Source organism: Oreochromis niloticus, linkage group LG3, assembly GCF_001858045.2.
Source record: "Oreochromis niloticus isolate F11D_XX linkage group LG3, O_niloticus_UMD_NMBU, whole genome shotgun sequence".
Classification (NCBI taxonomy): Eukaryota; Metazoa; Chordata; class Actinopteri; order Cichliformes; family Cichlidae; genus Oreochromis; species Oreochromis niloticus.
The window spans coordinates 56452362-56477857 of NC_031967.2; the positions used below are offsets into that span (position 1 = coordinate 56452362).

Consider the following 25496-nt stretch of genomic DNA (forward strand, 5'->3'; position numbering starts at 1 on the left):
TTCCATTCTTCAAGAATATCCTCTTTTAGAGCCTGGATGCTGGATGGAGAGTGATGCTCAACTTGTCGCTTCAGAATTCCCCACAGGTGTTCGATCAGGTTCAGATCAGGAGACATACTTGTCCATTCAATCACCTTCACCCTGTTCTTCCTCAGAAATGCAACAGTAGCTTTAGATATGTGTTTTGGATCATTGTCGTGTTGGAAAAGTGCACGACGACCAAGTGCACGGAGTGATGGCAGCATCTTCTCCTTCAGAATAGAGCAGTACATTGTTGAGTTCATGATACCATCAATGAAATGCAGCTGCCCAAAACCAGCAGCACTCATGCAGCCCCACATAAGGACACTGCCACCACCATGTTTTACTGTAGGCACCATGCATTTCTTTTTGAAGTCCTCACCTTTACGACGGAATACAGTTTTGAAACCATTAGTTCCAAAAACAGTGATCTTTGTCTCATCACTCCAGAGTACAGTCCCAGTAGTCTTCATCTTTTTCAGCATGGGCCCTAGCAAATTCTAGGCGTGCTTTTTTGTGCATGGGCTTTAGGAGAGACTTCCTTCGTAGACAATATCCATGCATGCCATTCCTCTGCAGTGTCACGGGAAACGGTCACTCCAGTTTGGCTTTCTACTGCTTTAGCTAACTGCAGTGAACTTCCATAATGATTTTCTTCAATGCTTCTCATCAGGAGACGCTCCTGTTGAGATGTTAATTTCCGTGGACGGCCTGGACGTCTCTGTAAGATGGTTGCACTTCCATCTTTCTTAAACTTTGGATCACTTTTGCTACAGTATTGTGACTGATATGTAAAGCTTTGCTGATCATCTTGTAGCCCTCACCTTTTTTGTGTAAAGAAATGATTTCCTTTCTCAGATTTTGTGACATTTCTCTTCCATGTGGAGCCATTGCTGACAGCATGAAATGGGAAGGGCTTTTCTTTGTTAAGTAACGCCCTTTTATCGTCACCTGTCTGCTGGACACCTCTTAAATGAATCATTAGACTCACCTGTGATTGAATGCCTGTTGATTCGAATTTTGTAGTATTAATTGTGGCTTTTCTCCTAAGACTATAATTGGGGTGTACTCATTTTTGCAACATGGGCTTGAGTTTGTTAGGAAAATCCCTTTTGTGTACAAGTTTACAAATTTTGTTTGCAATCAATTGCCCACATCTGTGGGAGTATTTTCTATCATAGTATCTCATAGAAAATGTTGATTCTGAAAGGAAACTAAAGGTTTTCTGACAATTGTAGAGGGGCGTCCTTATTTATGCTGTAAGACCTGGGCCTTCAAAGGAAAATAGAAAACACTGAAACGTGGGACAGGAAGGCACATAATAAAACCTTAAAACTAGAAATCAGGAAATACTAAAGAACTATGAAGCTAGAAATGCAGAAATGGAAAAACTCACAGTGAAATCAAAGATCAATAACAGAACAAAACTCAAAACACTGGGTCAATGACCCAGGACCATGACACAGAAACTTGCTTACTACGACCAGTATTAAGCTGTGCTTGAAGCTGTTGTTCTGTAAGTGTCATGACTGGGGCCACAGTCGTATGAAGGTGAGAAAGGAGGATCCAATAGCAGACAGTGGCGAAGGTGCAAGTGGGTTTTTATTTACAGTGCACAAAACCAAGGTGTGGAGCAGAACCGAACATAAACCTAAACTGGGAAAACTAATACAAAAAGGAGGACACGGAGCGAGGAGCAGAGAGACATGGAGAAACACGGGATAATGCGGAGTACACAAAGATTCACAGAGAAACACAGACGACGCGACGAGGAGCACAAGCAGAGACGCAGTATAAATACACACATCAGGTAATCAGGAAATAGCACACAGGAGGGGAAACAGCTGGAAAACGTGCTGTGTTCTAAAACGTTTGACTGGTAGTGTATGTTACCAGGGACCTGAGATCTTAAGGAGACTCCAAAGGGCAGTCCACACCTGTAGCCCTAATGTGGGTATGCTGCAGGCCTACAATGGATCCCACTGTGGACCCCGCTCTGCTTAGTGTGGGCTGCCCACAGTGGGACATATCAGGGCCCCACAGCAGAGGCCCCAGATGTACCCTTCACTCACACAAAACACATTGTGTTACATACAAAACATGGTACAAATGATCTTTAGTGACCTCTGACCTCCTGTTGCAGGTGTGTGTGTGCTGCTGCTGTCTGCACTGACTGTTTCTGCAGGTGAGTTGATGATGTGAAAGCATTCAGTCAGACTCCAACAAGAACACAAATAAATTTACTGTGTCTGTGTCCGTCTTTGTGTCTGTGTGTGTATCTGTCTGTCTGTCTTTCCTCTTCCAGTCCTTGCCTGCCTGCCTCCATTTTCTCCGAATCGAGCATTCCTCAACTTAATGATCATCATTCCGTATTTCATCTCCACCTTCCTGATGGTGTCGATTCATGAAAGAATCCAGAGAGGTAAATATCTCCGAATGTCTGTGAAGCTTCTTAGCCATCCAGGTCATCGTAGTCTAAGGAGCTTGGAAAGAAAAGCGTCTGGACTTTCAAGAAACTTAAAAGTTCAGACGCTTTTCTTTCTAAGCTCTTTAAATATCTCTGGAACACTTCATAATACAGGAACTGGGGCTGTAATTCCCTTGTAATTAGATAAAATTTCAATGTATTTTATTGGGAATTACAATTACAAAACTCCACACAGAAAGTCCCCAGGCAGATGCTGGATTCAAACCTAGGACCTTAGTGCTGAGTTAGAGTAAGATAAGATGGACGAAATGTCTCCAGACACTGAAAGCATGTTTTTTGGAAAAGATATATTTGTTTTGTAGATGGTGACTCCATTAAAAAAACAGAAAACCAGAAAAAAACAACAGGGGAGGAAATTTTTGCAGGTCACATCCAATGGGAAATGGGTGGGGAGCCTAATACCTTAGTACTCTGAATGGACGTCCGATGGTTGTTGCGTGCTGGCCCACATGTATGAGCTGCAGGAGGAACTAAAAGTGGTTTTGACTGATGAGAGATGCAGTGATGCAAAGCTGCTTGCAAGAGACAATTTGTGTGCAAGGCCGGCTTACATGGACAATATATTTCAGCATCTAAATGAACTGAATGTAAGGCCGAAACTGAAACCTGCTCACAAGCACAAGTAAAATAAATGAATTATGTTGTTGCACCTCTGTCAACAACATCTGGAAAATGCCAACCATGTTACCACTCACTGTAAAATGACAAGGAGATGTTAATAAATAATAATAATAATAATGATAAGTAAATATTTGAAAATTGCTGAGTCGAAGTTGTCAGCTTCTTTCCCTCAGACTGGACTGAATGCCTTGACCAAGCTACCAGCAGTTTTTATAAAGGATGACTCTTTGCAGGAGCAGGAAGAACCAGCTGAACTGAGACAAGACCGTGGTTTGAAGCTAAGCTCTGTTGATCTACCTTTGGAAAGATTTTGGTTGACTGCTGCTAAGGAGTTCCCCATCTTGTCAAACAGAGCTATCTCTCTACAACATATCGATGTTGTGTGTTTCTAGCAGGGCTGCTATAAAAGTTAAAAACAGGATGTCAGATCTGTGTTCATCTAAACAGGCCCGGGTTTCACATTGAGTGAGTCTACACAAACTGGGAGACTACATTGTGGATATTTGTACTGTATTTGGCTATAATGTATAATTTTGGAACATATCTGGTTGGTGGTGTGCTACAGGATATTTCTGATCTATAAAATGTGCCGTGGGTCAAAAAAGGTTGAAAAATCCCAAATTACAGGATATTACACCATAAGTCATTAGTCATAAAATCTCACTCTGAACTTTATGTCTCACATGAACTGTTGGTGTGTTGTACTGTAGATAACTAATGAGATTAAAGTGGTCCTTTTCACTCTTTCCAATTACACCTACAGAGCGCTCACTGGCCATTTGCATGGAAATGGCGATGCTTGAAAGTGCTCAGGGATCTGATGAAGGCTATGAGGACATTGATGCTGACATCACCACTGAGCATGTTTTCTGACCTACAGAGACTGCTGACAGCCACTGAGAGCAAATCATCCAAAGGGGTAGAGGGGACCCTAACCATGACCCGCCACCAGTGAAATGATGGTTATAAAAGATTACTCAGGATCATGTATTTATTTTTGTCTTTTAAAACGTAACCCTTCAGCCCTTCAGTTTCTGACTTGTTGAACACAATTAAAACCAGGATATTTGGATAAACCCATCTCACAGATGGTCAATAAAAAGTATGAAGAGATCAGAACTGTTTCTGCCTTTATTGTGTTCATCTGTTTAAATAAATCATGTTTGCCTGAAGTGACAGGCAGCACAGCGGGGAGCTAGGAAGTAAGTCAATGCCTTGTTCATGTGACACTTCACAAACTTTATTTTTCAATTATCTAATTACCAGCTGAACCTTCTGAACCGAAACAAAGCGCTCATGAAACACTAAGAAGTTAAAGAGCTGAGAGCAAAGAAAGCTTAAAGGTGGACGATCAACACGAGGAGGCAACAGAACACACAAACACCAGGAATCATTACAAACAGTTTCAGAAACACAGATCAGTTAATACAGGTCACAGACATCTGCAGGGAAGGAAGCAGGCTATGTGAATGTATTCATTTGAAGCATGTGCAGAACCTGAAACCAGAGCTACCAGGGTCAGAGGGGAAACAGCAGCCACTCACTGAACTATGAATGTAGTTATCAGATTTAAATAAGAGGGAAGATGTGAGGCAGTATTGAGGCTTAGGACGGGATAACATGAAGTGGATAATGAATGCCCACAAATCTTTTCATAGAGAGAACATTAATGAAGATTTACTATCTGTGATGAAGAAGAGAGCACTGTGATACAGAGTTTACGAGCACTGACCTGAGAGCTGACTGCACAAGAGTTTGATTTAGAAGAAGAAACACATCCTTCATTTCCGTATAAGAAGCATGTTTATAAATGTTTAACATTCTGAGCCAGGAAAGAAAGTCTGCTCTCACATCAAATAAGCTCAGCATTTTATCACTCCACAGAGTCAGTTTAAAGTTTCAAATACAGGACAGGCAGAGGTGGAGAATATCATGATTTACAAGTATGTGATTATAAAGTAAACAAGTCCCTACGTAAAGACAGATTTGAGAATATTAGTAGTTATTTAGATGCACACAACACTCCCTAAATGTTCTCCACACATGTTGAGACTCATCTGCAGCTCAACGTGGCAAAGACCAAGGAATTAATAGTGGACTTCAGGAAGACCAGGAAACACTTGACCCCTGTTTCAATCCAGGGGGTCAGTGTTGACATTGTGGAGGACTATAAATACCTCGGAGTACACATTGACAATAAACTGGACTGGGCTAAAAACACCACAGCACTTTACAGAAAGGGCCAGAGTCGTCTCTATTTTGTGAGGCGACTGAGTTCCTTCAACATCTGCCAGAAAATGCTCAGGATTTTCTACGAGTCTGTTGTGGCCAGTGCGATCCTCTGTTGCATGCTGGGGGAGCAGGCTGAGGGTCACAGATGCCAACAGACTCGATAAACTGATTCGTAAGGCCAGTAATGTTGTGGGGATGGAGCTGGACTCCCTCAAGGTGGTGTCGGAGAGGCGGATGTTGTCCAAGATAAAGACAATGTTGGATAACACCTCCCACCCACTCCATGACATGCTGGTCAGTCACAGGAGCGCGTTCAGTGAGAGACTGAGATTACTGAAAAGCACCACTGAATGACAAGGAAATCATTCCTGCCTGTGGCCATCTCCCTGTACAACTCATCCACTTAACACACTGTTTACTGCAACAGCTACACCCTTCTTGCACATGTTCTTTTTCAGCTATTTATTAATAAGTGACTTTTATGTACATATATATGCCTGTATATATTGTGCTATTCTTAGTTAGTGTATTGTCTGTCTTTGTTAATGTTTGTTTATAATGGAGCACTGTAACGAAAAATAATTTCCCCTGGGGATCAATAAAGTATTCTGATTCTGATTCTGGGAACCTTCAGATAACATTTTAAAGGTCCCAGGTTGGACTGTTGAGGCTATTTTCTTCTTGGATGCATTGGTCTCTTTAGCAGACGGAGCAGGGTGAATCAGGTGTGGCTGCAGGGTTTTGCCTTGTAGCATCTATCACTGATATCAGTGATGCTACAGAACTTTGTCTGTGCTCACGTCAAACCAGTTTATGGTTCTGTTTAAACTCTCCACTCACTGACTGTATATTATTGCTGCCTGTAATCCCAACAGTAAACTTCACTTAAGCTTTGGCTCCGTCACACAGAGTAATGTAGCCACCATCACTGCACTGCTCATTTGCCAGTTAGCACATCCAAAATAACCCTCATCTTTCACTCTACTGGGACCACAATTTTTAAATATCACTCTCTGTTTTATGCTTTTCAAACTAGTGACTGAGACCACAGAGCCATAGATCTCTACACACTCTTTTTGCCCCCCGGTGGCCATTATAAAGAACACAGCTTTATGGCACTTCACATCTTTTATATTGTCCATTTCATCATGTGAAATGGACCAAAAAGTCACAGATCATCTGCAAGTTAAAAGGAGTTGAAATGGTTCAGGTATCTGGTTCCTTCTGGATCCTGCTTCCTTAGAGGTGCTCCAAGCATGCCCAACGGGGAGGAAACCCCAGTATAGACCCAGAACATGCTGGAGAGACTGTATTTCTTCTTTGGCCCAAGAATGCTTCAGGATCCCACCCAGAGGAACTGAAAAGTGTAGCCGGGAAGGATGTCATCGAGAAGGATGTCTTGAATATCCTGCTTAGCCTACTGCCACCATGACCTGACTTTGGATAAGCCAAGATAATGGATGGATGTTAATACTATGACAGCATAAAACTCCCCGTATGTACGCTTTAACAGTTCATAGATGACCATAAATTAGGATCACTTAGCATTCTTGGTGGCAGAAGGCTAACATGTCCACTGAATGTGCAGCTGAATGTTTGAGCCCCATACAAGCCCCTCCAGATTGTCGTTTTATTAATATTTAGCTAGCTAGCACTTTGCTACAGCAAACACAGACCGTTAGTAAACAGTTGTACTCTAACAGTTTACTGCTGCCCGCATTTCGTCCTCCATGTGACCCAAAGCTATTTACAAAAACAAACAAACAAACAAAAAAACAGAGCATCAACATCCAGTCTAGCACCAACAGATCGGTAGGTGGTTTGACTTTGGCCCCTCCTTCTTTTGGATTTCTTAGATAAGGGGCAGAGTCAGACTGAGTCAGTGAAAGCAGCTAAAGTGATTTTTAACATCTCTCCATCTTCAAGCATTACATGTGTTGAACAGATGTTCTTCAAATCTACATGATTAATTACACGCATACATACACACACCTACACACACATACATACAGTCATTGGCTCTGTGAGTGTTTTGGCACTTTTCAACTCCTTTTGTCCAACAGGTCATCAAACACACCACACACACACAGGCCAACAATAACGTGTAGAAACCAAATCCAGCATATTTTTATGGGTGTGTGTGGGCTGGCGTTGGTATCTGTGTGAGTACCTTTTCTCCTGTTTAGCAGATCTGAAGTTTTTAGTGGCTTTAGTTGTGGTTTCTAAGAGTGTAAAAGGGATTATGTCAAGGGCGTAGATTTGGTTTTGGCATTGGTGGGGACGGATGATTCAACCATCGAACCCTGCCCTGTTTCTTTTTTTCCCTTTTTGTCTTTGCTTCTTGATAAAAAAAGGAGAAATATACTTGCCTACATATGCTATTCTACATGCTTTTAAACCATTTAAAATTACAATTCATAGTTTTATATGTGAATTATATAATGTTAAATTACTATTAAACAAATGACTGACTAAGTATTTTAGGCTTTAGTTTACTTCAGCCATATTCCATATAAATCAGGTATCATACAAAAATAAAAATACAGTCATGACAATAAAAGAATATGACTTTAAGGACTTAACAACATTACTTCAGTTATAGTGCACCAACATCTCTGATACATTAGCACTAAGGGAACACTGAATGACCTGCTGGTTTTTGTCCATAAAACTACTCATCTAAGATTACCACAAAGTAAAAGATCTCTCAGCAAAATTATGCAACATTTTAGGCACTATTGCCCCGATCAAATCAGTGAGCTGGGATTTTTTATTCTAAACATGAACTACTGTTACAGCAACAGACATGGACTACTGGTGCCCCACACAACAACTCCATGTCCACTATGTGAAGCAGCCAAACACATGCCTTCTCCTCTCGTTAACTGAGATAAACTGCTGGCATATTTCTTTTACATCTATACTGTCCAATCTCTCCTGGTGGACATACAGCAGCATTGTTTAATCTCATTTGAGTCATTGTTGACCTTAGCCATGTTTTTAGTCTTCTGAGAGCACTGAAGCTTCTTTCAGCCTGAGTACATGCGTTTTATCCTCAGATTAAAATTATTATTATGTGCTTGATGTGCCTCACCTTTGGCCCTGGCTCTTCCCCTCTGACTGCACTAGGACATATTGCCACCTGATAAAATAACACATTGATTCGTGCCATATAAAAAGTGAGACATGTCAATTCAGATTCTTTGTCAAATATACACGAATGAATCAATTTACATCAGCAGCCTAACAATTGTCATGATAATAAATCCTAGTTAATCTATAGCACCAAATCATCAGTCAGTCACCTGTGACCTTGCCACAACATGACAGAGCTGCCTCTGTCACCTGACAAGTCATCATCCAATTTCACCTGTGATCTTGTATCACCATTACCAGAGGTGTGGACTCGAGTCACATGACTTGGACTCGAGTCAGACTCGAGTCAATAATTTTATGACTTTAGACTTGACTTGAAAAAATGTTCTAAGACTTGTGACTTGACTTGGACTTTTACACGAATGACCTGGGACTTGAATTGGACTTGAACCGGTTTACTTGAAAAGACTTGATATTTCACCCCAAATCTAAAATTTAACACGCATATTATATAGAAAGTGTGCACCATTAATTCAATTCATTCATTCATTTACTCAAACCACACTCCGTACCTATGTGTGCGTGAGCTGTAGCACAGCAAATCAAATTAATCAGATTTAAAAAAAAAAAAAAGAAACGCTCAAAAATGCTGCGAATAGTTAGTTTTTTTTCAGGTGCATAAACTATAAAGTAGTCAACAAAAAACTGAAATGCAATATGCAAAACATGCAAGAAGAGAATCACAGACAGAGATGGAACAACTTCCAACTTTGTCCGACAGTTGAAGTTGCATAAAGAATGGTGGTGCTTCTCTTTTGCTACGATGGGATAGCTGACTTCATCTAACTAGCAAATGTTGTCCAGGCTACATTGGTGATACTGTTTTTTTTTTAATGTGTAAGATATTTTTGTCATGCTATTTTAAAGCCGGTCCTACAAGCGCATCCAAGAATAACATGCAGCTTATCTCAGAACTGTCAGTGAAAATTATTCTTGGAGCTAAGTTTAATTGAGCTGCATTTTATAGAGGTGCAATTTCACAATTTGTGTATATTTTCTAAGTTCAGTATTTCATCATGTGTTGAGAAAAACAGATTTAAAAATTACATGGTCTAATATTTACATTTAGCATATAATTGCAACATTCTTTTTTTTTGTTTTGTTTTGTTTTTTGTTAAAGACTCGAAAGGACTTGAAATTCAAAGTTTCAGACTTGTGACTTTACTCGGACTTTTACACCAGTGACTTGAGACTCGACTCTGACTTGCCTGACATTACTTGAGACTTGACTTGTGACTTAACGATAAAGACTTGAGACTTACTTGAGACTTGCAAAACAATGACTTGGTCCCACCTCTGACCATTACTCTCTGAGCTTTGTGTTGGTTCTTCTGTCACCTGACAAATAGGACATACATGACAAGAAGAATAAAATGTGTAGCTGTTTCAGTGTTTCTGTCAATTTGTGCAGATCTTGACTCATCAGTAATGTTTGTAGGGTGAGTGCATTTTTAAAATAATTTGTGCAAACTGCACTACAAGGTGGAATATTTGCAAAATCATGACTACCTCATGATATTTTGTCTCAAAAATTAACCCTATGAATATGTCAGTACCATTAGGATGAAATTATTGTGTCACCAACATTTTAATGTTAGACATATAATTTTAACAGCCTCTGTAAACTAATATCCTGGCTTACTCGAGGCTCCGTTTTCTCTGACAGTTTCAATCAAAATTAGAAATGTTACTCTGAGACTGAGAGAACTAATAGTGCTGCCTGTTGTGCAGTTAGTTTCCAAAACACGTTATTCATGGTTACATACAATTTTAGACCGATGTGGGCCAAAGCCTAGCATAGCCTGTAACTGTCACGACTGGGGCAGCAGTCGTATGAAGGTGAGAAAGGAGGATCCAATAGCAGACAGTGGCGGAGGTGCAAGTGGGTTTTATTTACAGTGCACAAAACCAAGGTGAGGAGCAGAACCGAACATAAACCTAAACTGGGAAAACTAATACAAAAAGGAGGACACGGAGCGAGGAGCAGAGAGACATGGAGAAACACGGGATAATGCGGAGTACCCAGAGATTCACAGAGAAACACAGACGACGTGACGAGGAGCACAAGCAGAGACGCAGTATAAATACACACATCAGATAATCAGGAAATAGCACACAGGAGGGGAAACAGCTGGAACTAATGGACATAACGAGACACAAACCTACAAAGTAAAACAGGAAACACACAGACTGTTTTACACAACCAACTGGGGACACGAACAGAACACAGAGGAGAGACACAGGTAGGGATGATAGAAACACAACTCAAACCCTAAGAAAAAATACAAAACAGCAGAAACTGGAAAATAATAACAATAAACTCAAAACGCTAGGTCATAGACCCAGGATCATGACAGTAACGTTATTATGAGTGAACTTGGCTTTAAGTGACTTACAGGTTTCTTTGAAAAATACTTTCTTATATCCAGGTTCTTCCTTTTTGCTGCCGTCCTCCTTGCAGGTCCTCACAGCGGGCCTAACACAGACCCTTGGGGCACACCACAGGAAAAGGGGACAACAGAGGAAGAGTAACTTCCCATCGTAACAGCGAAGGACCTTTCAGAAAGGTACGATTTAAACCAACTAAGAGCATTACCCTTAATGCCTACCATGTGCTCTAGCCTCATCAAAAGGATATTGTGGTCCACTAAATCAAACGCTGAGGACAAAAAAACTAAAACTGCTGAGCGCCCTGAATCAGCGATTAAAAGGAGATCATTGAAAACTCTCAACAATGCTGTTTCTGTACTATGACGTGATTTGAACCCAGACTGGAATTTATCACTGATGCTGTTCGCATCTAGATAGGCCTGTAGTTGCAAAAGGACTATTTTCTCTAGAATTTTAGCCAAGAAAGGGAGTTTGGAAATCAGCCTACAGTTTGCAGGGTCATTTTGGACAAGGCTACTTTTTTTAAGAACAGGTTGCACTACCGCATGTTTAAAAGTGGTCGGACACCACCCAAAAGCAATGATAAGTTCATTAAGGATAGGCCCAATTACATTAAAACCCTCCTTGATGATGCGAGATGGGAGGATGTCACGTACAGAGCTTGAATTTTTTAGATGCTCAGTTATCCCCTTCAGGGTAGAGAGTGACACCGGCCCAAACCGCTGGAAGGATGAGGTGCATCCCGAAGCAGAAACTTGATTAAACACAGGAGAAAGTGGAACTGTAAGAAAACAATTTTTTTCTGTCAAGTGGTTTAAAAAGTGTTTGCAGAGAGTCGGGGAAGCCTCTCAGAACATCAGGGCCAGGATTAACCACTGAGTGAATGGGTTAAATGCATAATTTACCTACAGAGGATTAATAAAGTATACACAAAAAACAAAGAGGAAGATCGCACCGGAAGATAAAATCTTTAAGTATTAAGGTAAAAACTACAAGTCCCAGCATCCTCTGTGTTTAGGGAGGAGCAGTGAAAGTGTTGAGCCTCCGTTCAGAGAGCAAGAGGAGAGTCAGAGCTGTGCTGAGGCAGGTGAATGTTAACTAGTGATGGGTAGATGGCCTCGTGTTGCTGTTTTGCTCCATACTGACACCTGCTGGACCTTAAATATCATTGCAGGCAACTTACTTGAGACTCACAACAGACACTGATTCAATGACCTCGTCATACTTGTACACTGTAAGGTACTTTCCATGGAATCATTTTATATCTTTTACATTTCAAATATTGTAGACATCTATAAAATATATTGTGAATGACATTAAGTGAAAATTAAAATGAAAGTATTGTGAATGTAATATCACCCATTTGACTCAGAGTTTATTATAAAATTCTATTCAGAAAAATAAGTTTATCCAATGTCTTTGCATTCAGTCTATTGAGTTTTTTTGACACCATTTCCCCAGCTTTGGAAAACTCACAGGCACAGATGAAGCTGGGGTACACAAAAACTGTAAAGCCAGTTGGGAAAAGTTCTGATAAGATGTCTTCCTATTCCTCCAGTACCTTAAAGGATCCTCTGATCTTGGAATGTTTCTCTCCGACACTCTCCACAATACTAAGGGGTTGGCAGTCCCTTATAATAAAATTCAGGACTGCCTGGTCCAGAACAGTCTTCCTAGATGCTTGATTTCAAAATAATAAAACACATATTAATGAAAAAAAAAAATGATGATAAAGCTGTTCAGTGTCAATATAGGCCTACCTGTGTTCATTCTCAGTGTCTTTGTCTCCTCATTTTCATGTTTGGCTCTGTAATGCCTAAACATTGAGGAGGTGCTTTTGTTTGTGTAAGAAAGCGCCGCAGAACAGATGCGACATTTAACCTGCATAAAATGAAATAAATAATTTACACTTCAACTCACATTGCTGTTTTTCCTATTCTGATAGATCACACTGAAACAAAGACAGACAAACTATTACCTTATTTGCAGCTAAAAGATCAAAATGATCCCACACAGCAGAAACATTTCTTTTTCTTTCGGGCTCCATTTTGTTATGGAGAGATGTGTTTGTTTGTTTTTAATCTTTGCGAGAGTAATTTCGTGTTTTTTGGTGGCGACTCGTTCCGTTGACAGATGCGGATGCGGTACTTTTTAAACACAGTTTGGCGCGTTTGTAATGAGCGATACAGCAGCTGTATCGATCACGTGACTTTTTCTTAAAGCGACGCACGCACCGATACAGGCTTCGCTAGGTGAGCTTGATACATGCGTCGGTGCGTCAGTGTTCCAGGACCCATCACTAGTGTTAACATGAATATGTTTCTTCTTATGACATAAAATAATTCCACGCTGTTCGTGTCTGTGGGTGAAATGTGAGCCCGATCGGCTCCTCTCAGCATTTTCCGTCCACTTGGCTGATTTCCTGTAAGTAGAGAGGAAGTGAAGCGAAGTGCACAGTTTAGCTGAGCATCCATTTAGTGTGAGAGAGCAGGAGGACAGTGAGAGCTGTGCTGAGGCAGGTGAGTGTTAACACCGCTCTGACATTACTGTGTCTCTGTGGCGGGAACAACAGGCTCCGTCAGTGGAGGCAAAAATAATCAGACTTTGGTTTTTCAAAGGAAACTACTTTATGTCGGAAGAGGCCGCGCGCTCATTGGATAACGACTTGTCAATCTTAAGTTATTAGCCAATGAGCGTACAGATTCACAGAAAGATCCGCCCCTATCACAGCATTTATAAAACCTAAAATGGCGACAGTGGAAAAGTCTCAGGCGGTTTCTTGTGTGTACTTGCGTTCTCGTGGACTTGTGATACGTCATCACTCACAGACCAAATACTGTTCCAATTCAAAATACGCATCAAGCCGTGAACGCTAAAAAGAGTCTCTGTCGGAGGAGTTCAGGCTGACTTTATGAAAGTGCGACGTTTGAGCCACTTCCTGTTCTCAGTCCCGGCGTCCTGATCACCGACGTTTCTGTTGCTCTGATATCTGATATTGATTATATCGGTAAACAGGCTGTAGGCAGGTCTGATCTGAAAATCCCTTCAGAAACAAACTTTAAGTAAAGAGTTTTATGTCCGTGTGAGGCCGCACGCTGATTGGATAACCACCTGTCAGTCTCAAGTTATTAGCCAATGAGCGCGCAGATTCACAGTAAGACCTTATCACAGCGGGGGGGGGTTTTAAGCTAAAACATCGACAGTAAAACTGTAACGTGTCCTGTGATCTATAAACACTCTGTGATGAATAATCTGAAGTCATTTTGAGCCTGACAGTAGTTTCCTGTCACAGAGCAGAAGCTGCAGGCAGTTTTTGGCTCCTTTATATTTAATTTATTCCAAAATAAATCAATAAAGGTAGAAAAGAACTCTGTGACCAAGTGCAACAAATATAAGATGACATGTTTACAGATATTTTAAGTATTGATCATATGTAGAACACAGAGCAGGTCCAATAACAGTCATCCTGCTCACAAACAGCACTTTGGTTTCATGAGCTCACTTCCTGCAGGGATCCTCAGCTTCTCTCCAAAGGAGCTGTAACATGTGGGCTCCTCACCATGATGATGATCCCAAACACACTGAGTTCCTTCATCCACCTGATCATGTACTTATTAAATAATGTGATGGTTTTGGTGTTTTTCTAAAGACTTTGAGCCTCTAAAATAACTGGTTTGGACTTTAGGGCCAAAGCTCCAACATTAGAAACCCGTCAGTGTGATGCTTCCAGTACAACAGCACCTCTGAGTGTGTGTGTTTACCTCTCAGACTAACTCCACCCTGACATCAAGAAGATGGAGGAAGAAGACGGAGCAGCATCTGCAGCATCCAGCTGTGTGTCTGTGAGGAGTGACGGGGTCACACAAACACCTCCACATTACAGTCATGGACCTGCAGCAACAATGTAAGAACACTACTAACTAGGGATGGGTATCGTTTAGGTTTTATCCGATACCGGTGCCAAACCGGTACTTTTGAAACGGTGCCGGTGCTTAAATGGTGCTCAAACCGGTGCTTAAAGAATGGAGAACACAAAATTGGTCCAAAAACCTCTCATGTTCAGCTGTTTTTTTTGTAAAAAGATAACAATGTTAGCCTTTTCTGCAGCTATAGGGCATATATGGTATCACTCTTGGCTGGAAGCAGTGCTTAAAAAATGGAAAAAACACAAACTTTGTCCAAAAACCTCTCATGTTTAACTGTTTTCCACTTTTTCTTTAGTCATTTTAGCCTTTTTGGCCAGGGTGAAGGGAGTATCTGCCATCAAACAAGACAGCCGCATGTAACTACGACGGTGTTTGCTAGTTCACCTTACATGCATTAATGTAATAATGTGGTTAGCGTACTCAACAGGGGCGATTTTAGCCCATTTTTGGGGGTGCTTCAGCACCCCCAAAATGAATCAAAGCACCTCCAAAGATTTCTTACTTTTTTTTGACAATATTTGCTGTTTGTGTGGCACACTACTAAAAATATAAAAAGCATACATTACTTAGTTGAGACGGAACATTTTAACAACAAAAGTATAGATAACCCCTCCCCCCTCTCAAAATGGTTTGTTCCAGCTCGCCCCCACTCTGGCTCTAGGGTCGTTGCTGCCAGAGCGATGGTGGCTGAGACGCAGCGGAGCGGAGGTGGAGTGCCTGGATTAAAACAGGACATATTAGCAGCATTTAACCTTCAGTTACTCTTTATGTAGTTAGTCATGTTTCTTTTTAGCTGAAAAACATTACACCAGGTAACCTGCAGTGTTGAAAACGTGTTTTCCAATGATGTTTGCTACCCTACAATCCGTCCTGCTCTGTAGTAAATTGAGCGACATTTGACCGTCCTGTTGCTCCCACTGAAATGTATACAGCCTATTTAAAATCTAAAACTTAAAATTGTCCGTAGCCTGCTGTTGTTACCACTGTCCTGTTTGAAATGGATACTAACTAGCTAACTGACTGAATGCCCATTAACCTTATAACTCCTGTTGTGTGTGTGTGTGTGTGTAGAGAGAGACAGCCAGGTTCATAATGGATATAAGGAAGTTTTTTCAAAAACAGGAGCCACATTCAGGTAAAAGTGTAAGAACAAATGATCCATCAATAAATGATAATGTTGGATCAGTGTTTCAATATTTATATCTTTTATTAGATGTTCATGTGGTTTGGTTATTTGCCTTTTGGTTGAAAGTACACTGAGAGAGGACTTTTTGTTAGTGATCTTAATAGTATTTTTTCATATTAATGTAATTTTTTCATATAATTGAATCTATTTGTGTGTGATTGTCAGTCCAAAGAGGGAGAGAGGAAAGAGGGAATGTGAGGAGAAAGTACAAGGTCAGGAAGAACCAGGTAAGGAAACAGACAGGGAACAGTGACAGGCACAACAGAAACTGTTAAACTGACAAAGAGAAAAAACCTGATTTTACTCACACAATCTGGAAGTTGTGTCCTCCCTATATTAAAGCTGCTGTACAGAATCTGCAAAACAAACTGGGTTGAAACATTTTTGACCCTCTTTAACAACATTCCAACATAACATTATCATTGATTGGGGAGATTAAAATTAATGATATATTTTTATGTGGTTCAGCCACAACTCTACTAAAACCTCAACCAGTAATAGGTAGGCCAACTTTTGGACTGTCCAGTTGTCTGTATGACTGCCTCATACAGACTTGTGCGGCAGAGAAACACTTATCAGTGTTTCTCAAACTTTTTACAGTGTGTACCACCTGAGAAAAATGTCAAGCTCTCCCAAGTACCACTATGAAAGCATGAAACTCATAAATCTTACAACACAATATTAGTATTATTAAATTAGTATCTGCAGTAAAGATTTTTTCATACATTGTATACATTCTACCACAGGCAAAGTTGCCTCCATTTTTATAGTTTTTTATGAATATTTTGTAATAATTTATTCTGTTTTGGGAGTGTTTTTTATGTATCTGTATTATATTATACATACTCATTAAAAGTGAATCTCTGTCCAAAACATGCACTCAGTTTACTTCTTACTCACTATGAGCATCATTTAAATACCCTTTATCAGATTTGATGATTTGTTACAGACTTCTCAAAAAACTGTTTTGCTTTTCTTTCACAAATGTGGGGATTAAATTGTGTTAAAATGTACAAAACAGTGATGTCATGTTTTGTGACGAGGACCCAGGCACAGAGAGACTTGATGAATTTAAGAATCTTATGATTTAATAAAGAAATTTGCAGACTTGCACAGAGATGGTAAAATTATGATGACTGATAGCGGAGATGAAGACAACAGAGGATGAGGACAGGGAGGAACAGGGGTTTAAATGCACCAAGGAGACAGTCAGAGGGAACTCGGGACAACTGGAGACATTTAAGGATGCAGGGACTGACAGAGACGGGGAAGAAGTCTCATCGTGACGTGTAAAGTTTATCTTGCCTGGCTGGGCAGCTCTCTGGGTGCTCAGCACCCCCAAAGCTCTGATCCTAGAAGCGCCCCTGGTACTCAACGTTAATTACACACGAACAACATGAAGCTACTCACGCAGAGAAGAACGGCTGCTGCTGCTATCATCATCCTCATCATTTCTGCTACACTGACAGGGCTAGGGGCCAGGACTCTACTCTTCGGGTTCTTGGGGGATGTTGCTAACTCCGGGTCCGATAACAGGCAAAACACCCGCAGTAGATGTGCTCGCTGTGAGGTCTCGCAGCAAGCTATCAAACACGGCGCATTTCTCGGCTTTAAAAAAACCCGCTATGCGTCGCCAGGTGTTTCATCAGATTTGAGGTGTTACCTCCTTTGACAGTATCACAGTATCAGCTTAAAGCACTTGTTGCAGGCTGCTGAGTTTGCATCTTTTCCTGTGAAGTACAGCCAGACTTTTGATCGCTTCACCTTGGGCATTTTTAATCTGTAGCTCTGCTCTAAAAGAACGTACGTACCTGCCCCCGCCTACTATCCTCGGATACGTAAAATGATTGGCTAGAATTGGCTCAGGAAAAAAAAGCACCGAAATAAAGCATCGAAATGTGCGCTGCTTTTTGGTCTGGTTACTACCGTTTATGTCAGAACCGGTGCCATCATGGCACCGGACACCGGTACCCATCCCTACTACTAACTTAGTCATTTACACATAACCATGACAGAATCATTGATCTGTGATTGGTTCAAACTGTTTGATCTGAGTTTGATTTTTATTGACTTGTTTTCTTGTTAAGATCTGAACTCTGTAAGTTTAAGTGAAGTCAGTGCAGCAGAATCGGAGAGAAGAGCTGAGAACCAACTGAGTTCATTCAGAGACAGAAAAACTGGCTGATGATTGGCTGACCTGTCAGCGTTATGAGGCAGACACAATATCACAGAGTGATCAGCTGATCATATGACTGTCAGAGAGAACTGATCAGTTATTGATGTTTGTTTGCAGAGGTCAGAGGTCACAGTCTCCAGTATCCAGCTGTACGTCTGTGAGGAGTGACTGGTCCAAAGACAGACCTCCATATTTCAGTCATGAACCTGCAGCAACAATGTTCTTCAATCATGGAGCTCAGCTGACCATGTAAGAGATCTGCTAACTGTAATTCTACCAGTGACATAATTCATTCCTAACGGTGGTCTGTGTATGATAACAAATTTCTAATAAAGCTTATCTTATCTTGCTAGTTTTTAATAAACAAGAGGCCAATCCAGCAAGCAGGTTTAGCTCCAGTGTTAAATGCATGATTAGAAAAAGAGAGCCATCATCAATGGAGCTTCGATGCCCAGACTCCCCATGGCATTGGGTTAATAAAGAGCAGAGGCTCAATTTTAATCTCGAGGAGCAGGAACACGTGTCACTGCTGACCGTGATATTCATCATAAAAACAGGAGGGAAGTGAAGAGTCATTGATATCAGCCTGAGCCACGCTGATATCACCTGGATAGCGTAGTGGGAAAACCCGTTGGGATTTGAATCCCGAGCAGGGTGTGAATCCAGTAAATATCAACAGGCTGGGCGACCCATGCAACCCAAGCCTTCCTCGTAGTATGTGCAAAAAATACATAACTGAAGCCTTACCAGCTCAAGCATCGCTTTGATTAGGAAGGTGTTGAGAAACCAGGACACACTAATAAGAAGTGGGCTGCTGGAACAACAAGCCATAAGTGGACAAGAGACGAGAACGGGGAACTGGTCCCCTAACCTCAGCAGAAGGAGTTACATGAAGAGGATGTGCGACCTTTTGAAGCTTTGATACCCAACATCTAGACTGATGACGAAACAACGAGTAACTCTGTGTTCCAACATTCAGAAGAAGGAACCACAATCACATGCTACAGCAAAGGGGAGCCAGGATGTCAGGTCAGAGTAGGGATGGGTACCGGTATCTGGTGCCCTTATTTCCTGAGATGTCATACACTTTGGATTCTATCCAATCATTTTACCTTCCCAAGGATAGTAGGCGGGCCCAGGTACGTAGTTCTTTTAGATTAGAGCTACAGATTAAAATGTAATGTAATTTACGTTGAGTACGCTAACCACGTTATTAAATTAATGCATGTAAGGTGAACTAGCAAACACAGTCGTAGTTACATGCGGCTGTCTTCTCGTTTGATGGCAGATACTCCCTTCACCCTGGCCAAAAAGGCTAAAATGACCAAAGAAAAAGTGGAAAACAGTTAAACATGAGAGGTTTTTGGACAAAGTTTGTGTTCTCCATTCTTTAAGCACCGGTTCGAGCACCGTTTAAACACCGGCACCATTTCAAAAGCACCAGTTGAGCACTGGTATCGGATAAAACCTCAACGATACTCATCCCTAGGTCAGAGGGCAGATGTCATCATCCCCACCCTCCTTCATTGGGTATCCACCTCCAAGAATAACTGGTGCACCGAAGGCATTGTGAGAGCAGCTGACCTGAAATAGAGATCATGGCTAAGCTGGAACCCTGGATTCTCTGTGGCTGATTACCAAGACTATACAAAGTACCCTCTGAAGGTCTACTAGAAGATGTGAATGCAACATTACAGATAAACCCTACTACAACCATCACTGAAACCAACCAGCTGATCTACACCATGGCAGCAACGATCACGGAGAAGCTTAAATATAAGACTAACAGCCACAGGGAGCAGTACCCACTATGGAGAAGAAGACTAGAGGCCAAGATCAGGATAGCTTGGAGGGACGTTAGCCAACTGTCTAAGCTACAGGAAGGTGAAGGATGAAGAAAAGGAGGGTCCCTAAGAAGCACAACAAGCTGCCAGTACCTGAGACCTTAGAAACTGCCAAGCAAAGGCTAACTGCCTGAAGAGCAATACCAGAGAGAGAGAGAAGGAGTGACATGTTTAGCCGCATGTTCTCCTTAAATTGCTGGCTGTCTGAGTGGTGTCCCAGAAACGATGTGGGCTTCATAGATAATTGGCAAACCTTCTGGAGGAAACCTGGTCTTGTTAGGAGAGACGACATCCATCCCACTTTGGATGGAGCAGCTCTCATTTCTAGAAATATGGACCAATTTATTAAACCCCCCAAAATATGACTATCCAGAGTTGGGACCAGGAAGCAGAGTTGCAGTCTTACACGCCTCTCTGCAGCTTCTCTCCTCCTGCTACCCCCCCAAAAACCCATCTCCATAGAGACTGTGTCAGCTCCCAAACAGACAAAAAACAAACTAAAAACCAGCAACAAACAACTTAAACATAAAATAATCACAAAGAAAGAACAATACAGTATCCACATCTGAACCAAAGAGTAAAACAGTGAAATGTGGATTATTAAATATTAGGTCTCTCTCTTGATGCATGCTCAATCATCCAGGAAAGTAAATCTCCAAATGTTGATTCTGTTCATCTGGACGTAGCGTTTTGTGGGAGAAACGTTTCGTCACTCATCCAGGTGACTTCTTCAGTCTCAGCTGACTGCAGGTTTCCCCAATCTTATAAACAGTACATTTGCATAATGACTGAAACCAGCCCACTGAGGGAGCAATGGGCTGGGAGGTCAGTTCCTTAATCTTAATTATGCAAATTCTCATGACCATTGATCAACAATCACTGACCAAAACCCACTAAAAACACCTACAGGCCAGTGGACACTCTTTCAATGATGAGGATGTACACATCCTGGACAGGGAGGAACGCTGGTTTGAGGGCGGAGTCAAGGAGGCCATTTACGTGAAAAGGGAAAGACCATCTCTGAATCGAGGAGGGGGCCTAAGGGTACATCTGTCACCATCTTACAATGCTGTGATTGCAGCCATTCCCCAACTCTCTGTGAATGGGACTCATGGCCATTGATCAGTGGTTGTTGATCAATGGTCATGAGAATTTGCATAATTAAGATTAAGGAACTGACCTCCCAGCCCATTGCTCCCTCAGTGGGCTGGTTTCAGTCATTATGCAAATGTACTGTTTATAAGATTTGGGGAAACCTGCAGTCAGCTGAGACTGAAGAAGTCACTTGGATGAGTGATGAAACGTTTCTCCCACAAAACGCTACGTCCAGATGAACAGAATCAACTTTTGGAGATTAGGTCTCTCTCCTCCAAGTCTCTGTTAGTACATGACTTAATAAATGATCAACAAATCGATTTACTCTGCCTTAAAGAAACCTGGTTGCAGCAGGATGATTATGTTAGTTTAAATGAATCAACACCTCCGAGTCATTCTAACTATCAGAAACCTCGAAGCACAGGCCGAGGGGGCGGTGTGGCAGCAATTTTTCACACCAGCCTATTAATCAACCAAAGACCCAGACAGACTTTTAATTCATTTGAAAGCCTGGTAGGCCCATCCTCCTGCAGGCCCTCCACCCACAGGAGGTGCCATAGAGGTCACCTGCAATGTGTGTCAGTTGGCGACCAGGAGTGGAGGGCCAGGTGGACCGATCCCTGGCTACCAAGACTAACAATTGGGACACAGAATCTCTCCTCTGTGGTGGGGAAGGAGCCCGAGTTAGTGCATGAAGTTGAGAGTTACTGGCTAGATATAGTTGGGCTCTGGAACCAGTCTCCTGGAGAGCGGCTGGACTCGGTCTCAGTTCTATTCAGTACTTTAACAATTAACAATAAAATGAGCCTTCCTCAGCACATGCTTGTTATAAATGGCCAAAAGACGGTCCTGCGAAAGCCCTGAGATTTAACAAAAGTCCCAACTGATTCTTGTTCTTCAGAGTCATGTTACCAAACCAAGCAGCGATACAGAAAGACACGACAGATTCAATAAAACTTCTGTAAAACAAGGACAACATTTCAGATGAAACATTACTTAAGACAATACTTGCTAAACTCTCAACAATCTCAGTATCAGCAGCTTTAATGATGGTAGGTGATGAGCTATGAGAAGACTGTCTAAAATCAATAATCATGTTTTTTATGATATGAATGTAACATATGTGTGTTTGCAGAGGTCAGAGGTCACTGTCTCCAGCATCCAGCTGTGTGTCTGTGAGGAGTGACTGGTCCAAAGACAGACCTCCATATTTCAGTAATGAATCTGCACCAACAATGTTCTTCAATCATGGAGCTCAGCTGACCATGTAAGAGAGCTGCTAAAGCCATAGAAATTGTGAGGTAGACTGAAATAATCTGACATGTTGTTCACAGCAGAAATATCTCTGATAAGATCAATAATCTGTGTTTGTGTTGATCTGTGGCGGCCGCAGCCGTGTTGGTACCAACAGAACAATCAGCTGTTTGTGATGATGTCACATTTCTGTAAAGGAGCTCACAGTCTGATAGAAATTTGTGAGTGATGGACGATCAGCTGTTTATATGGTGTTCATGTCAGAATCTATCAGTAACTGATGTTTGTGTTTGCAGGGGTCAGAGGTCACAGTCTCCAGTATCCAGCTGTGTGTCTGTGAGGAGTGACTGGTCCAAAGAAAGACCTCCAGACTTCAGTAATGAACCTGCACCAACAATGTAAGGAAACTATTATTCTGTGTTTAGATCCTGTAATCTAGGAGAATCGAGTCTGCTGGCTTCATGATCCTGTCAGCATGTGTGGCAGAGAAGGACCCAAATTCAAGGCTCAGGAAACATGATGGAAAAACTCAAAAACAGCTTTATTACTGATAACCTGAAAAATAATAAAACACGAGCCAGACTGAAAGTATGATGAGGAGGAACACAACAAAGAACCGAGGAAAACTCATTAACACACACAGGATGATGAGGGAACAGAGCTGAAACTAATGAGACAGGGAAAGCAAAACTGAACAAAGTGCACACAAGATGAGAGAATGTCAAAATAAAACAGGAAATGACTGACACTGAGAGCCAGACACAAGCTGTGTCCCAAAACGTCGGCTGCATCCTTCAAAGGCCACATTTGAAGGCCGACTACGTCACAACCAGGCGACGAAGGCTGTCCCAGTTCGTCGTCTCGTTCAAATGCGTCCTTCATTTCCCCGAATTTGAAGGATGGGTCGGGTGTGTCCTTCGTGGCCCACCATATCCCAGAATTCATAGCGCGGCCCAGCCAATTTTCAGCTGCCAACAATGGCGGCCGCTACTAACTTTCAATATTACTCTTATTGATCTTTCTGGGTCACAAAATAAACTTTTAACATATTTTCAGGCGAGAAAGTAGCTGTGTAAACTTCAAATATCTGCTCGGTTTATCAAGACATCGCATATTTGCAAAAGTGTGCCGACGTTTTCAGAGACGTCTGTTACCCACCAGCTCGATAGCAAACTGGGGGATTCAATGGTCACTCGAGCCGGCGAGAGCAGCGGACTCCCGGCGTCATCGTTTTCAGACCCCCGCTCTTTCGCTACTCAGGTTAAACATGATATATAAGTCACTCGGATAACTTAAAAATGTAATTGTTTGGCTTTTTTCGGTGTTTTATTTGTTCGTGAGTAAATCGGGTTGGCTGAGATCAAAGTTATTAGATTATTAGATTAAATAAAACTTTATTAATCCCCCGGGTGGTTTTCACACAGCTGAATAAACGTCAAACAGAAAACTGATTAAACAGACGTGTGAGATGGTCGAGAGTTTACGCCAGTGTCCTGTTATATTTTAGATAGCAAGGAGCAGACGGCCGAGTTTATTAAACTCCACCGACACAGCGGTGACGCAAATCTGAAGGCTAGCCCGTCCCATTTCACAGCCTCGCACTTCCGGCCTTCTCGGTCTTCGAAGGACCCGGCCCACGTAGACCGCGAAGGCTGGGTTCTCTGAAGGATGCGGCTTACGTTTTGGGACACAGCTGTAAACTTGACAGACAGACAGAAGACAGGAACAGGAATCCAACCTATCAGCTAAGCAAACAGGGAGCGAACAACACAGAATCACCACAGGGACGTAAATAAAACTCTATAACCAGAACACAACATGATGCAGACATGATGATCCAACAACATACATACAAAACCCAAACATGCCCAAACTCAGAACCATCAGCACCTGATTTGACCTTGAGGAAGAGGTCAGAGGTCAGAGTAATGTGGTAATTAGAATCCATGTATATCCCTACAGGTCTGTATGTTGGCAGTAAGGAACATAGTTTTAAACAGCTCTATAGTATTATTATCAGTTTGACCTCCAGATCAATCTGTGACCTCTTGATCTCTTCTTCTCTCTCCGTGTTCACACACCTCTCTGTGTTTAATCATTAGTTATTATTAACCTCTGTCTCTCTTCCACAGCATGTCTTTATCCTGCCCTCCTCCTCTCACATGGCCCCGCCCCTCCCTGAGCCTGGTTCTGCTGGAGGTTTCTTCCTGTTAAAAGGGAGTTTTTCCTTCCCACTGTCGCCAAAGTGCTTGCTCATAGGGGGTCATATGATTGTTGGGTTTTCTCTGTATGTATTATTGTAGTGTCTACCTATAAAGCGCCTTGAAGCGACTGTTGTTGTGGTTTAATGCTGTATAAATAAAGCTGAATTGAATTGAAATTGAAGGAGAGGTCAGAGGTCAAATGTGACATGACATTTTAAACATGTACACAGTGCTTTCTGTACTAACGTGCAGACAGAATGACACAAAATCATATCCTCCTTGTTTTCCTGTGAACGTCTCTGCATTATCTAGTTTGTGTGTTTAGAGTTACTTCAAAGATTTTAACCAGAGAATTTATCAGTAATTGATGTGTTTGTGTTTGCAGAGGTCAGAGGTCACAGTCTCCAGTATCCAGCTGTGTGTCTGTGAGGAGTGACTGGTCCAAAGAAAGACCTCCAGACTTCAGTAATGAACCTGCAGCAACAATGTTCTTCAATCATGGACCCCAGCTGACCATGTAAGAGATCTGCTAACTGTAATTCTACCACTGACATCATCTTATCTTATCTTGCTAGTTTTTAATAAATTGTGTGTTTGAACAGGGGACATTTGTCAAACACTCGGTGAAGACTCAAACACAGACTCGCAGGCAAAAAGCAAATCTTTATTTAGGCCTGTTTCACAATCTAGAGTTTAAAAGTCAAGAAGATGATAAAGAAACCAAAATCTACAGACTTCATAGACAGAACGTCAGATAAATGATTCCATCACATTTTAAAAGAAAGTATCAGGATAATAATCTGAACTGAGTCATCAGAAACAGAAAGATGGTCTCAACAGGCCACTGAGCTGATCTCCAAAGAAAGAAGAAGATTGAAGAGTCCGAGGCTGTTTGTTTGTCA

The 25496-nt window shown here is 41.6% G+C and overlaps 1 protein-coding gene and 1 long non-coding RNA gene across 18 annotated transcripts in view; both read left to right on the forward strand.

Moving 5' to 3' along the window:
- The first annotated feature begins 2170 nt into the window (after window positions 1–2170).
- LOC106097160 (uncharacterized) lies at window positions 2171–4230 on the forward strand. The gene is made up of 3 exons (XR_001223479.3): window positions 2171–2206; window positions 2327–2443; window positions 3894–4230. It is a non-coding gene; the product is annotated as an uncharacterized LOC106097160 (long non-coding RNA).
- A 7705-nt stretch (window positions 4231–11935) lies between these two features.
- LOC109201101 (NACHT, LRR and PYD domains-containing protein 12) overlaps window positions 11936–25496 on the forward strand; it is a 79531-nt gene continuing 65970 nt past the window's right edge. For 7 of the 17 annotated variants that reach the window (XM_025903302.1, XM_025903339.1, XM_025903347.1 and 4 more), the window contains exons 1-6: window positions 11936–11996; window positions 14678–14813; window positions 18315–18446; window positions 22272–22403; window positions 22687–22788; window positions 24980–25111. In XM_025903302.1, the coding sequence (XP_025759087.1) occupies window positions 14704–14813; window positions 18315–18446; window positions 22272–22403; window positions 22687–22788; window positions 24980–25111 (608 nt within the window). In that variant the 5' untranslated portion in view covers window positions 11936–11996; window positions 14678–14703. Of the gene's footprint in view, window positions 11997–13276; window positions 13429–14677; window positions 14814–18314; window positions 18447–22271; window positions 22404–22686; window positions 22789–24979; window positions 25112–25496 lie in introns of those variants that run through there. The other 10 variants (XM_025903310.1, XM_025903313.1, XM_019356630.2 and 7 more) reach the window with 10 other exon arrangements.